General features: G+C 43.1%; 1 protein-coding gene across 5 annotated transcripts in view; it reads left to right on the top strand.

The window, feature by feature from the left end:
* Positions 1-13,294, top strand: part of snx29 (sorting nexin 29) — a 596,020-nt gene that overhangs the window by 53,294 nt on the left and 529,432 nt on the right. For all 5 annotated transcript variants that reach the window (XM_038821149.1, XM_038821148.1, XM_038821150.1 and 2 more), the window contains 2 exons: positions 5,905-6,085; positions 12,132-12,202. In XM_038821149.1, coding sequence (XP_038677077.1) covers positions 5,905-6,085; positions 12,132-12,202 — 252 coding nt within the window. The remainder of the gene's footprint in view (positions 1-5,904; positions 6,086-12,131; positions 12,203-13,294) is intronic.

Below are 13,294 nucleotides of genomic sequence, written 5' to 3' on the forward strand. Positions count from 1 at the left end.
TGGAACCTCCTTGCATCCTTCTCACTCTTGTCATGAGAATGTCACTTTAAGAAATGTTTGTCTGCTCATGTTACTGCAGTGATGTCAGAGTGTGGGTGGTGCGGAGTCCTGCCTCTGCTTTTTAGTTTAACTTTGAGAAAAGCTTGGGTGTGTCTGTCTTTTTGGTTTTGTTTCAGTATTGGAGCTGCAGTCAGTCAGAAGGTGTAATGTTGTTCTCTCTGCCATGTAAAGACTATCTCTTGATCATTTGGGGGAATTCAGAGTGATAACTGTTCTCAGTAGTGAAACCTGATGTGCTCCTGTTAAAAGTCTTTTTATGTCTTATGTATGTTAAAAGGAAAGCTTAAGAATTACTTAGTGTTGTATTCTTTGGGGGTTGTATTTGAATTGATGGTTGCTAAGATATTCACTGTATGTTTTAAAAAGGTTAACTTGAGTTCATAGAATAAACATTGTTTTGCTTTAAAAAATATTTTTCCATTTCTGCTGTACCACACCTGTAGAGTGGGCCGTGCTCCCCATACCACAATCTAGTAAAAGTCGTGGATCAGGTGAACTCCATGATGGTTCTCTAAACCCTGGCCCATAACAAATTGGGGGCTCAAGGGGGATAAAAGTCTATCAATTGGATTGGCTTTGTGAACTTAGAGACAGTGAGGGGTGAGCACATTGTGGGTGCTTTTCAGGTGTGGTATTTTAGTTTAAGTAGGGAGCGTAATGTGGACAATGGCTCTTTCAGAGGCTTAGATATTTTTGGGGGTGGAGATGGTCACACGCAGTACCTTACGGACAGAGACTAAAAACAGACTTTTAGATTTGGCAAAAACATTGTAGTTAACATTACCTGCCAAGGTACGAAAAGATGAGGTACTTACTACGGTCGCTGAGCATTTAAAATTGCCTGAGATACAGTCTGACTCGTTAGAAATGGCAAAACTTCAGTTACAAATAAAGCAACTTGAACATGAAAAGAATTAAAGCAGCTTGAATACGAAATGAGAGAAAACGAGAATAGCCCTAGCAGAAAATGAAAGAGAAAGGGAGATACAGATTAGGGAAAAAGAAAACAAGAGAGAGTTGAATTTCAGAAAATGGCCATGAAACATGACAGTCAGTTAAGATTGGCAGCTGTAATGAAAAAAGTACAGTTGGAGGATAGTGATGAGGATGAAGCGAAAGAGCTTCATAGTCGAAGGCTTGGTGGGGATCTATTTAAAGCATTGCCAAGGTTTGATGATAAGGAGGTAGAAGCTTTTTTCATTTAAGTTGAGAAGGTAGCTAAACAAATGGAATGGCCACAGGACATGTGGGTATTACTGATTCAAACAAAGCTGGTAGGTAGGGCTAGTGAAGTGTTTGCATCACTATCAGAGGAGGTATCTGAGTCGTATGAGGAGGTGAAACAATCCATCTTAGGTGCATATGAACTAGTGCCCAAAGCCTACAGACAAAGGTTTAGAAATTTAAGGAAAGAACCTGGTCAAACATACATGGGGTGAGATTCTCTGCAAATGCGGAGAATCGTAAAGGCTGCCGTGGGACAGGCCGTGACCCACGGCAGCCTTCACGCCCACTTCCGGGGCCGATTCTCCCCCCCGGGCGGGGCTAGGAGCGCGTTAGTTCATAAATCAAAGCTTGGTTTCCGACATCAGTTTCAGCCTGTGAGGGATAGAAACTGGGGAAAAGAGAAATATTCAAGTGGTAGACTAAAGGAGATCTGATGGGAAATAATAAGGAGAGTGCACCTCAGATTAAAAAGGAAATCCAGGAGGGTGGAAGAGACATTCAAAGTTTCAAATGTTTTCACTGTAATAAACTAGGCAATGTAAAGCCACAGTGTTGGTGGTGGAAGAAAAGCACTGGGAAGGCTGATATGGTAAAACAGGATAAGACAGTGGGGTTTGTTAAAGTGGTAAAGGAAAGCCCAAGTGAAGCGAAAGAGGTGCAAAAGATTGTACAGCCTGATCAAGAAGTGATTGATCAGATGGCTTTAAAGAATTTACTTGTGTGGATAAAGTTTACTCATGTGTATCAGGAAGAGCAGGTAAATAAGTCACAATTTTAAGAGATACAGGAGCTAGTCAATCTTTGATGGTGAGAGATGAGGAGTTATGTAATTTGTTGCCAGAAAAGGTGGTAATATGTGGAATTCAGGGTGAGAAGAGTAGTGTTCCATTATATAAGGTAAGGTTGGAAAGTCCAGTGAAGAGTGGTGAAGTGGTAGTAGGAGTAATAGAGAAACTGCCTTATCCAGGAGTACAGTTTATCTTGGGTAATGATATAGCTGGATCGCAGGTGGGAGTGATGCCTACTGTGGAAGCCAGTGGAAAACAAACAACTGAAGTGTTGGAGGACGAATATCCTGGGATTTTTCCAGATTGTGTAGTAACAAGGTCGCAAAGTCAAAGGTTAAGACAAGACGAGGAACCATAGAGTGAAGATACAGGTGAAAAATGTAACCATCTTGAAGTTGATGGTTTATTTTTTTTCTTGGGGGGTGAGGTGTCATGAGAATGTCACCTCATGTCAGTGATGTCAGAGTGGGTGGAGCTGAGCTCTGGCTCTGCTTTTCAGTTTCACTTTGAGAAAAGCTTGGGTGGGTCAGGTGAACTCCATGATACACTTTGGGGTTCTCTCAACCTTGGCCCATACACTTTACCACCAAGTTTTGTGTCATCAGCAAATTTGGAAATAATACTTTTGGTTCCCACATCCAAATCAATTATATAGGGTGGGATTCTCCCGTACCCGGCGGGGCTGGGAGTCCCTGCGGGACGGAGTGGTGTGAACCACTCCGGCGTTGGGCCGTCCCAAAGGTGCGGAATCCTCTGCACCTTCAGAGGCTAGGCCCACCCTGGAGTGGTTGGCGCCACGCCGGCCGGCAGGATAGAGGCTTGGCGCCACGCTAACTAATGCCGAAGGGCCTCCGCCGGATGGCGCGAGTCAATGCATGCGCGGGAGCGCCACTGCGTGTTGGCGTCATCCCCGCGCATGCGCAGAGGTAATCGGTTCCGCCCTGGGAATGGCGGAGGACCACGGCCTCCGGTGCAGAACAATAGAGTGCCCCCACGGCACAGGCCCGCCCGCGGATCGTTGGGCTCCGACCGTGGGCCAGGCCACCGTGGGGGCACTTCCCGGGGCCAGATCCCCCCGCGACCCCCCAGGAACCCCGGAGCCCACCAGCGCCGCCAGGTCCCGCCGGTAAGGGACCTACACTAATTTACACCTGTGGGACCGGCTACAGACGGGCGGGATTTCGGCCCATCGCGGGCCGGTGAATCCGGGCGGCCCTGGGGCCCATTTAGTCGCGCCGAACCCCGCTATTCTCTGAGGCGGGCGGTGCGACTCACGCCGGGCCGGTTTTTAGGGGGCGGGAGAATTGGGAGGGTGGAGGGGGCAGGATTCACGCCGACACCCCGGCGATTCTCCCACTCGGCGGGGGGTCGGAGAATCCCGCCTATAGATTGTGAACAGCTGTGGCCCAAGAACTGATTCTTGCGGTACCCACTAGTCAGAGCTTGCCCTCCTGAGAATGGCCCATTTATTCCTACTCTCTGTTTTTTGTTTGTTAACCATCTCTCAATCCATAGCAGTCGAATGTCCTTCAATCCAGCCTGCTTTGATTTTGTTTACTAATCTCCTTTGGAGCTTTATGTTGCAATGTCAGTTGACATTATAGCTGGATGGGAAGATCCCAGAATGCTATCCAGGCTCAAAAGACCATAACTTGTACTTTTAAGAAAATTAAACATGGAGGAACAGAGTCAGAAGATCACTAATTAGTTCTAACCCCCACCCCATCTTAAAAAATACACACAAATTTTACGATGAACACAGAATACAAAGTACATCTTTAGCTACCATGGTCTCCTTTACACACTAAGTCTCTTTTAAGCACACAAGATGACTGTGATAAGACACACTCCTCTCTGAACCCAAGTAAATGTCTCCACAAAACCATCCCAGGTGACCTTTACACCGTGAGCCACCTTGTCTCACGGAACTCCGGCTTCCACACAAGAGAATTCAAATTCCGTTTTCAAATGTCACATTTCCATGTTTTCTTCCAAATTATGCTTTTTCTCTGCTGCTTCCATCAAGGTTTTGCTTTCAGGTTTGATACCTCTCCCTGCGGGTTTCCTTTGTCTTGAAGGCTGTTACACAAACTCCAAGGTCCAGCCACCGATTTCCACAATTATTTCAAATATGTTTCCGAAACTTAGTAATTTCTGACAAGTCTTAGCACTACTGCAGCTATCTTTCTGGCCTCTCATGATCCAATGCCTTTTCAATTCTCTGTAATTACTGAACAGTAACCTATTCTGGTTCCCAGTTTCCTTTGCTCCATTAACTTCAGACATTGGAAACTTCTCTTTATTTCTCTATTTTCCTGAACTATCTGGACTTTGATTTCCGGCATCTGTTTTCTTAACCATTACTCCAGAGTATGGCTTTTCTTCTTCCCTCAGGAATCCTGTGACAAGTAACTCCACTCCTGAATTCGCTCCACTTGCCAGGATGAATGCAGCTCCATTAACGCACAAGAAGCTAAACACCATTCAGAACAAGGCAGCCTGCTTGATTGCTCCCCCTTCCACTAACATTACCTCCCTCCACTACCAATGCACAGTGGCAGCCGTGTGTACTATCTACAGGAGGCACTGCAGTAACTCACCAAGACTCCTTAGGTAGCACCTTCCAGACCCATGACCACTACAATCCAAAAGGACAAGGGCAATAGATGCATGGGAATGCCATGCATCCAAGTCACTCACCACCCTGCCTCGGAAATATATCGCTTTCCTTCACTGCCGCTGGATCAAAATCCTGGAACCCCCCCAACAGCAACTGTGGCTGTACCTACACCACAGGGACTATAGCGGTTCAAGAAGGCAGCTTACCATCACCTTCTCAAGAGCAGTTAAGGTAGGGGTAATAAATGCTGGCCTAGCCAGTCACGCTCACATCCCGTAAATGCATTAAAAAAAACTCAAATGAAAAGTTCCTGATCCCTAGTTGATTCCTTGATGTACTGCTCCAGAGGCCCATCTCTCCACCACCCTCCATCGCATAAGTACTAATAAGGTTTCCCCTGTCTAACGTAAATTGAAGTTGCTCATTTGGGTAACACGGTAGCACATGGTTAGCACTATTGCTTCACTGCTCCAGGGTCCTAGGTTTGATTCCCGGCTTGGGTCATTGTCTGTGCAGAGTCTACACGTTCGCCCCGTGTCTGCGTGGTTTTCCTCCAGGTGCTCCAGTTTCCTCCCACAGTCCTGAAAGACGTTCTTGTTAGGTAATTTGTAAATTCTGAATTCTCCCTCTGTGTACCCGAAAAGGCGCTGGAATGTGGCAACTAGGGGATTTTCACAGTAACTTCATTGCAGTGTTAATGTAAACCTATTTGTGACAATAAAGATTATTATTACTGTATTACCCACATTATGTGCAGCACTAATTTCCTGATTTAAGCTGTTCCCAACATTACCACTGCAGTTTGGTGGCATGTAAACAACCTTCACTAATGTTTTCTGCCCCTTGCTGTTTCGTAGCTCTACCCAAACTGATTTTACATCTTGATACTTTGATCTAAGATCCTCTCTCAAGAATGTACTAATTGTGGCCCTTATTAAAAGTTCTCCCCCACCTCTTTCCCTTCATCTAATCTTCTAAAATGATGAATATCCCTGAATGTTCAGTTTCTCATCCTGGTCACCCTGTAACCACGTCTCTGCAAAGGCAATCAAATCATATCCGTTCACCGCTATCTGTGCCCTCTGGTGCCTATCTGTTTCCCTTGTTGTGAATGCTGCATTCATTCAGACAGAATGCTCTTAACTTTGTCTTTTTAACATTTCACATTATCTTCATTCATTATTATAAATGTAATGTTTTTCTTTGCAGACCCTGTGTTTTGGTATTATGTAAAAGAACATCTGAACAAACATGAACTACAGCGATACTACTCTTTAAAGAATATCACAACAGATATAGGACGAGGCAGGGCCTGGCTCCGATCTGCACTCAATGAACATTCACTTGAGCGATATATGCATATGCTTCTTGGTGACGGAAACCTTCTAAGGTAAACAATTAGTAGGAACGTTGTTGCTTGTAAAATAAGTGAAGCTTTGATAGCATCTAAACTGTCAGTTGACTATTAGGGATGCCCTTATTCCAAATGAATCCGTCAATTAGATTGACAAACCCAGTGAGTTGAGTTTTTTGCCTTTACCACTGAGTCTCGAGACTGTTGTTTTCATTCGCACCGTGAACGTTAGCTAATTTCCTCTGCTAATACTTCATTGCAATAGTGAGGATGAGCTGCATTGTTGGAGGAGCCTCTGTAGGTTGAAAGGTTAAACTGAGGCCGTGGCTGTTTGCTTGCAGTGATGACACATTTTAAAACAATTGCAGAGTTTTCTCTTATTTTCCTCGCCAATGTTCCTCCCTAAACCAACAGCAGCCAATACAAATGAACTAGTCATTCATTCTGCTTCTGAGACTATAACAATTTCCTTTCCTGTATTTTAACCAGACTATGCTAGCATAGCAAATTATATGTTCGTCTGAAGATGCTGCATGTATTCACCTTTTAATCATGCTCCATCTTTCTTTCACCTGCCCCTTTCACAGGGACCCCTTCATTAATTTATCATCATCAGTTCTGTTTTGTTCTTGCAGATGGAATGCTTCTGGTTCACCCTTTTGGAATTAGTGAAGGAGCCTCTATTTAGAGCTTATCTATTAAAATTTTACAAAACTGAAAAATAGAAAGTTATATTTTTGTCGATCGACTGTTATGGGCCAGGGTTTAGAGAACCCCAAAGTGTATCATGGAGTTCACCTGACCCACAATTTTTATTAGATTGTGGTATGGGGAGCACACGGCCCACTCTACAGGTGTGGTACAGCAGAAATGGAAAAGTATTTTTTAAAGCAAAACAATGTTTATGCTATGAACTCAAGTTAATCTTTTTAAAACAAACAGTGAACATCTTAGCAATCAGTAAATCAAATACAACCCCCAAAGAATACAACTCTAAGTAATGCTTACACTGTCCTTTTAACATCCAGAAGACTTACAAAAAAACATAACCTTTAACAGAAGCACATCAGGTTAAAGTCACTACTGAAAACATTTATAATTCTGAATTCACCAAATGATCAAGATCTTTTGATGGCAGAGAGAACAGAGGTACAGCTGCTTTAACTGACTTCAGCTCCAATACTGAAAACAAAACTAAAACACACTCTGCAGCCTGCTCAAAAACGAAAGTAAAAAGCTGACAGACAGCCCAGCTCCACCCACTCTCTGACATCACTGCAGTAGTAAAGGTACTATCACTACAGATACTTATATACACACCCATTTATAAACACCCATTTCTTAAAGATAATCTCACATGACACTACTTTCCAGTGAAGGACACCATGTAGTAATCAGGAGCTAATTTTGCTCTCCGTACTGCCAAGGCTGATGCTGATGCCTCATTTTGATCACTAACTTAGTGGAGACCTGGGATCAGAGCTTTGCTGTCCATTTTTTCCGGCTTTTCATTTACCAATGAAGCTGTTTTAAAAACATTGCTCCCTCGTAATTATTAGTACCTTTTTGTTTTATCATAATCTTTGTTACTGTCACAAGTAGGATTACATTGACACTGAAATGACATTATGAGGAAAAGCCCCTAGTCGCCACACTCTGGCGCCTGTTCGGGTACACTGAGGGAGAATCCCGAACGTCCACATTACCTAATAGCACATCTTTCGGGACATGTGGGAAGAAACCGTGGCACTCGGAGGAAACCCACGCAGACACAGGGAGAACGTGCAGACTCCGCACAGACAGTGACCCAAGCGGGATTTGAACCTGGGTCCCTGGTGCTGTGAAGCAGCAGTGCTAACACTGTGCCACTGTGTCCCATGTCCAATAGTTTTAGCCTGTTTTTATGCTTTGGTGGATAGTGATTGGTTATGAAAATGAAATGAAAATCGCTTATTTTCACGAGTAGGCTTCAATGAAGTTACTGTGAAAAGCCCCTAGTCGCCACATTCCGGCGCCTGTCCGGGGAGGCTGGTACAGGAATTGAACTGTGCCGCTGGCCTGCTTGGTCTGCTTTAAAAGCCAACGATTTAGCCCAGTGAGCTAAACCAGCCCCTGAGCTAAACCAGCCCCTATTTCCTTACTTCAGTTAATTCAATTACACATGATGTCCAGAAAAGTGGACAGTGGGTTGAGTTCTTTTGATCAGTAGTCTAACTTTATCTGTAATATATTTTAATAATCCTAATTATTGCATTTCATGTCTATACCACTTATGCTGTCATGCCTCTGTCACACTTATGTCAGTTGTCTCCATTGTAAATTATTGTGCTCAAATTTAAAATGAAAAATGCCATTGTGTTATATATATGGAGAGGATTATAAGAGATACGATTTATAATCATCTAGATAGGAATAATATGATTAGGGATAGTCAGCATGGTTTTGTGAAGGGTAGGTCATGCCTCACAAACCTTATCGAGTTCTTTGAGAAGGTGACTGAACAGGTAGACGAGGGTAGAGCAGTTGATGTGGTGTATATGGATTTCAGTAAAGCGTTTGTTAAGGTTCCCCACGGTCGGCTATTGCAGAAAATACGGAGGCTGGGGATTGAGGGTGATTTAGAGATGTGGATCAGAAATTGGCTAGTTGAAAGAAGACAGAGGGTGGTGGTTGATGGCAAATGTTCAGAATGGAGTTCAGTTACGAGTGGCATACCACAAGGATCTGTTCTGGGGCTGTTGCTGTTTGTCATTTTTATAAATGACCTAGAGGAGGGCACAGAAGGTTGGGTGAGTAAATTTGCAGACGACACTAAAGTCGGTGGAGTTGTAGACAGTGTGGAAGGATGTTGCAGGTTACAGAGGGACATAGATAAGCTGCAGAGCTGGGCTGAGAGGTGGCAAATGGAGTTTAATGTAGAGAAGTGTGAGGTGATTCACTTTGGAAAGAATAACAGGAATGCGGAATATTTGGCTAATGGTAAAATTATTGGCAGTGTGGATGAGCAGAGGGATCTTGGTGTCCATGTACATAGATCCCTGAAAGTTGCCACCCAGGTTGATAGGGTTGTGAAGAAGGCCTATGGTGTGTTGGCCTTTATTGGTAGAGGGATTGAGTTCCGGAGCCATGAGGTCATGTTGCAGCTGTACAAAACTCTGGTACGGCCGCATTTGGAGTATTGCGTACAGTTCTGGTCGCCTCATTATAGGAAGGATGTGGAAGCTTTGGAACGGGTGCAGAGGAGATTTACCAGGATGTTGCCTGGTATGGAGGGAAAATCTTATGAGGAAAGGCTGATGGACTTGAGGTTGTTTTCGTTAGAGAGAAGAAGGTTAAGATGTGACTTAATAGAGGCATACAAAATGATCAGAGGGTTAGATAGGGTGGACAGTGAGAGCCTTCTCCCACGGATGGAGGTGGCTAGCACGAGGGGACATAGCCTTAAATTGAGGGGTAATAGATATAGGACAGAGGTCAGAGGTAGGTTTTTTACGCAAAGAGTGGTGAGGCCGTGGAATGCCCTACCTGCAACAGTAGTGAACTCGCCAACATTGAGGGCATTTAAAAGTTTATTGGATAAGCATATGGATGATAATGGCATAGTGTAGGTTAGATGGCCTTTAGTTTTTGACTTCCCATGTCGGTGCAACATCGTGGGCCGAAGGTCCTGTACTGCGCTGTATCGTTCTATGTTCTATGTTCTATGACAAGATTACAACCTGGCCGCAGATGGCATTGTGTCAAGTCTGAATAACTTTGGAGTCTCTTAAAACTTAAGAACCACCGACTGCTATCTTTTTTTACCTACATATAATGTTTGGTTTCAGCTTTGTACCTCTCTTATCCTTTTATTACATTTTAAGTTTAGTTTTATTAATTCTCTCCTTTTTTTCAGGCTCTTTCAACCCCCTTTCTTTACCCTCTCCTTTGTTAATTAATGAACAAATAGGCATTCTGATCCATCTCTGCATTTGCCTTTCCCTCATACACTTGTGTGTACCGTTGCAGTTCTTTTGTGTGTTACTGGGCAGAGTTATCTGCTGTATCAATTTTTACTTCCTAGGTTTTTTTTGATCGTATATAATTTCCTTCTCCTCCATCTCCCTTCCCCTTTCCCTTCCTCTGCCTGGGTTCAATTATTCCCTGCTGACTGACTCTACTTTTTGCTGTGAATCCCCCTTTGCAATACCTTGCAAATTCAACTAGGCTGTGTAAAATTTAATACCATGCATTATGAATGTATTGCATCTGTGATTCATACATAATTATTTAAAAAAGAATAAAGTATCTGTTTACTGCTTTCAGTGTGTAAAAGGATGGTTCCAGGTCTCTGCAAATTATCTTCTTAAAACTGCATCGGACCTCAGGCGTTGGCGTGGTGCTACTTTTTTCTGCCCTCCTAGTTGTTCTTTACTTGTTGGGAAATGCAGCTTCAGTTTGTGTTCCTTAGCCAAACAGACTAAAATTGAAACTTGTACGTGGGCAACTGTGAAAGTCTTGATTTGTAGTTAATTCCTAATAATATTAATGTTGCAGTGCTGTCAGTTGTTGACTGAGGTCCTTGCTCCAGTCAATTGATAGACGCAACAACTTTATCTTTAAATAAAATCAGGTCTTTATTGAACACAGTATAAGATCCCAGTGCTTAGCACTGCTACAGGAGAGGTTCTATCATACACTGCTTCAAAAACACAAATAGTTTTACCTTCCCTTGCGACCATTACAGGTTCACAAGCATAGGTTAAACTGTTAATACTTATCTAATTTTTAGTAGTAGATTTGTGGAAGTTGTCATTACGCCATCACACGTAGACAAGTTGGAATTGGACTCCGTCTTCAAGTTGGAGGCTTCAGGCTTCTTCCTTCTGCCATGTTGTTCCTCGAGGTTATGATGATAAAATATCTTTGTGTCTCCTTTTTATACAAATTTTGCTGGCACTGATCTCATGCCTCCAGTCATGTGCTCGCGGGACAACACTAATCAATTCATTTGTTCTCTGATTACGAATGTTCAAAGAGTTGTACGACTCGGGGTCGTATTTCTCCGCAGGAGTGAGATACACAGGTGTGTGTTCAATCACTGTCTGTCCATAGGAACGGTCGTTGTCCGATCAGCTCTTGAGCTGACTCCCTGACTGCACATCCTGTTTTTCACTGCAGTCCCCCACAGTTTATGCTACTAATGCTGATTCGGAGTTAGCCTTTTGAACCATCAGGCTTTGCTGGTATCTTCACTTTGCTGGTGCCTTTACGAATACACATCAGGCTATAGTGTCTCTTTTAACTTGGCCAAACTTCCCAGTAGCCTTCAGGTTAGGGATACACAGTAATGTTCTGTTAAGCTATTTGGATGCTATTTGGGCAGCACGGTAGCATTGTGGATAGCACAATCGCTTCACAGCTCCAGGGTCCCAGGTTCGATTCCGGCTTGGGTCACTGTCTGTGCGGAGTCTGCACATCCTCCCCGTGTGTGCGTGGGTTTCCTCCGGGTGCTCCGGTTTCCTCCCACAGTCCAAAGATGTGCAGGTTAGGTGGATTGGCCATGATAAACTGCCCTTAGTGTCCAAAATTGCCCTTAGTGTTGGGTGGGGTTACTGGGTTATGGGGATAGGGTGGAGGTGTTGACCTTGGGTAGGGTGCTCTTTCCAAGAGCCGGTGCAGACTCGATGGGCCGAATGGCCTCCTTCTGCACTGTAAATTCTATGATTCTATGATTCTAACATACCCTGGTGTTGGCTTTTGAACATATATTTTTGATATTGATGAACTATTTGTTTCCAGGCATTCATTATCTTGTAAATGTCAAAGCAGTTTCCCATAACATGTTGCAAAACCAAGTTGCTATTTTACTGACAATAATCAGATGTCTGAAGTGGCTTCTTAGCTAAAGCAGATGAACATTTTTGTCTAGTTTATCTGAAGAATAACTCGTCCTGATGGATGAGAGTTGTGGAAGTCAGAATCCATTTCAGATGAATGCTGAAAACATCCTAGTTGTTATTGTAAGAAACAATTTTATTCTGACTTCTGTTTTATGAAAATAGAAATCATTTTGTTTTTTCTTAAATCATGCAATTATTAGTGTCTTCTATGAAGACTGGTCCTTTATGAGAGAGGAAGAACGTGCAAGTATGCTTCCTACGATGGCAGCAGGTAAGATGTGCTATCAGTAACAGTTCTCATTTCTAGTGACCATGACTAAAGTATTTTTGCATTGATGATATTCATAAACAAAATTTAATTTGTTTTGCAAGTTGTATAAATGGGTTTTAATGCAGATTGTAGGAGGATAAACAGCCTGTTAATGTGTTATGTGATTATATGCAAATTTTAGCTGGCTGTATTGGTAGCTGATGAATGGTTGCATAAAAACCTTGTTTGCAATACAATAAGCCTTAAATGCCCCCCCCCCCCCCCCCCCCCCGAAGGCTTTACAACATTGTTCATGTCCGCATTTATTTCAAGGTGTTGAGATTTCATGCATATTCTCAACTCGGTTGTGTGTCTCAGCAGAATTATTGATTTTTTACCACATTTTGATAATAACTCATGTGGGCAGGAATGAGCATTTGGAATCTGAGTGTGATATCTTTGCTATGTGGAGAGGTGACACTGAACTGACTGTAAATAGTATTAAGTTTATAAAGTTTGACCAGTAAAATCCTTGTTTTAAGAATTAATTGTTTATTTATATCCTTTGCCTATTATTATGAAAATGAATGCAAAGCACGAATGGGACATCACATTCAAGGTTTTACTTGGTGATTGACCAGAAGATCGCGGCGCTGGCTTGGACTGGCAGGCTATTTCTGCCATCGAGATGCATGCCGTGGGGAGGCCAGAGAATCTCGGCCCATGTCTATAGATATTGAGTAATGAAGGAGCTTGGCTGTGATGGTCTTTCACAGGTTAGGCTTTACTCTTAGACAAGGCTCCTAGAGAAATTGGGGTAAAAGGCGAGACTATTATCTTCTAAACTGTGCCTTTGGACACGTCTCAAATCCACATTTCAGATTTTGCAGTGTTGGAATGAACGTTTTTGAAAGGAGTGTGAATATTGAAAATGTGGAATCTATATCCCAGTTAGTACAGAGTACATGTCCTCCACCATCTTGAAGGACATTTTGCTTTAAAAAAGACCTTTTTCGATGCACTTTCCTGAAGGACTGTGTTTAGGTTGAAGTTGGGATCCACCAGCATCTCAGCCCCTGATAAATACCAGCTGTGATGAATGGCCCCTCTATC

This window comes from Scyliorhinus canicula, chromosome 15, assembly GCF_902713615.1.
Source record: "Scyliorhinus canicula chromosome 15, sScyCan1.1, whole genome shotgun sequence".
NCBI lineage: Eukaryota > Metazoa > Chordata > Chondrichthyes > Carcharhiniformes > Scyliorhinidae > Scyliorhinus > Scyliorhinus canicula.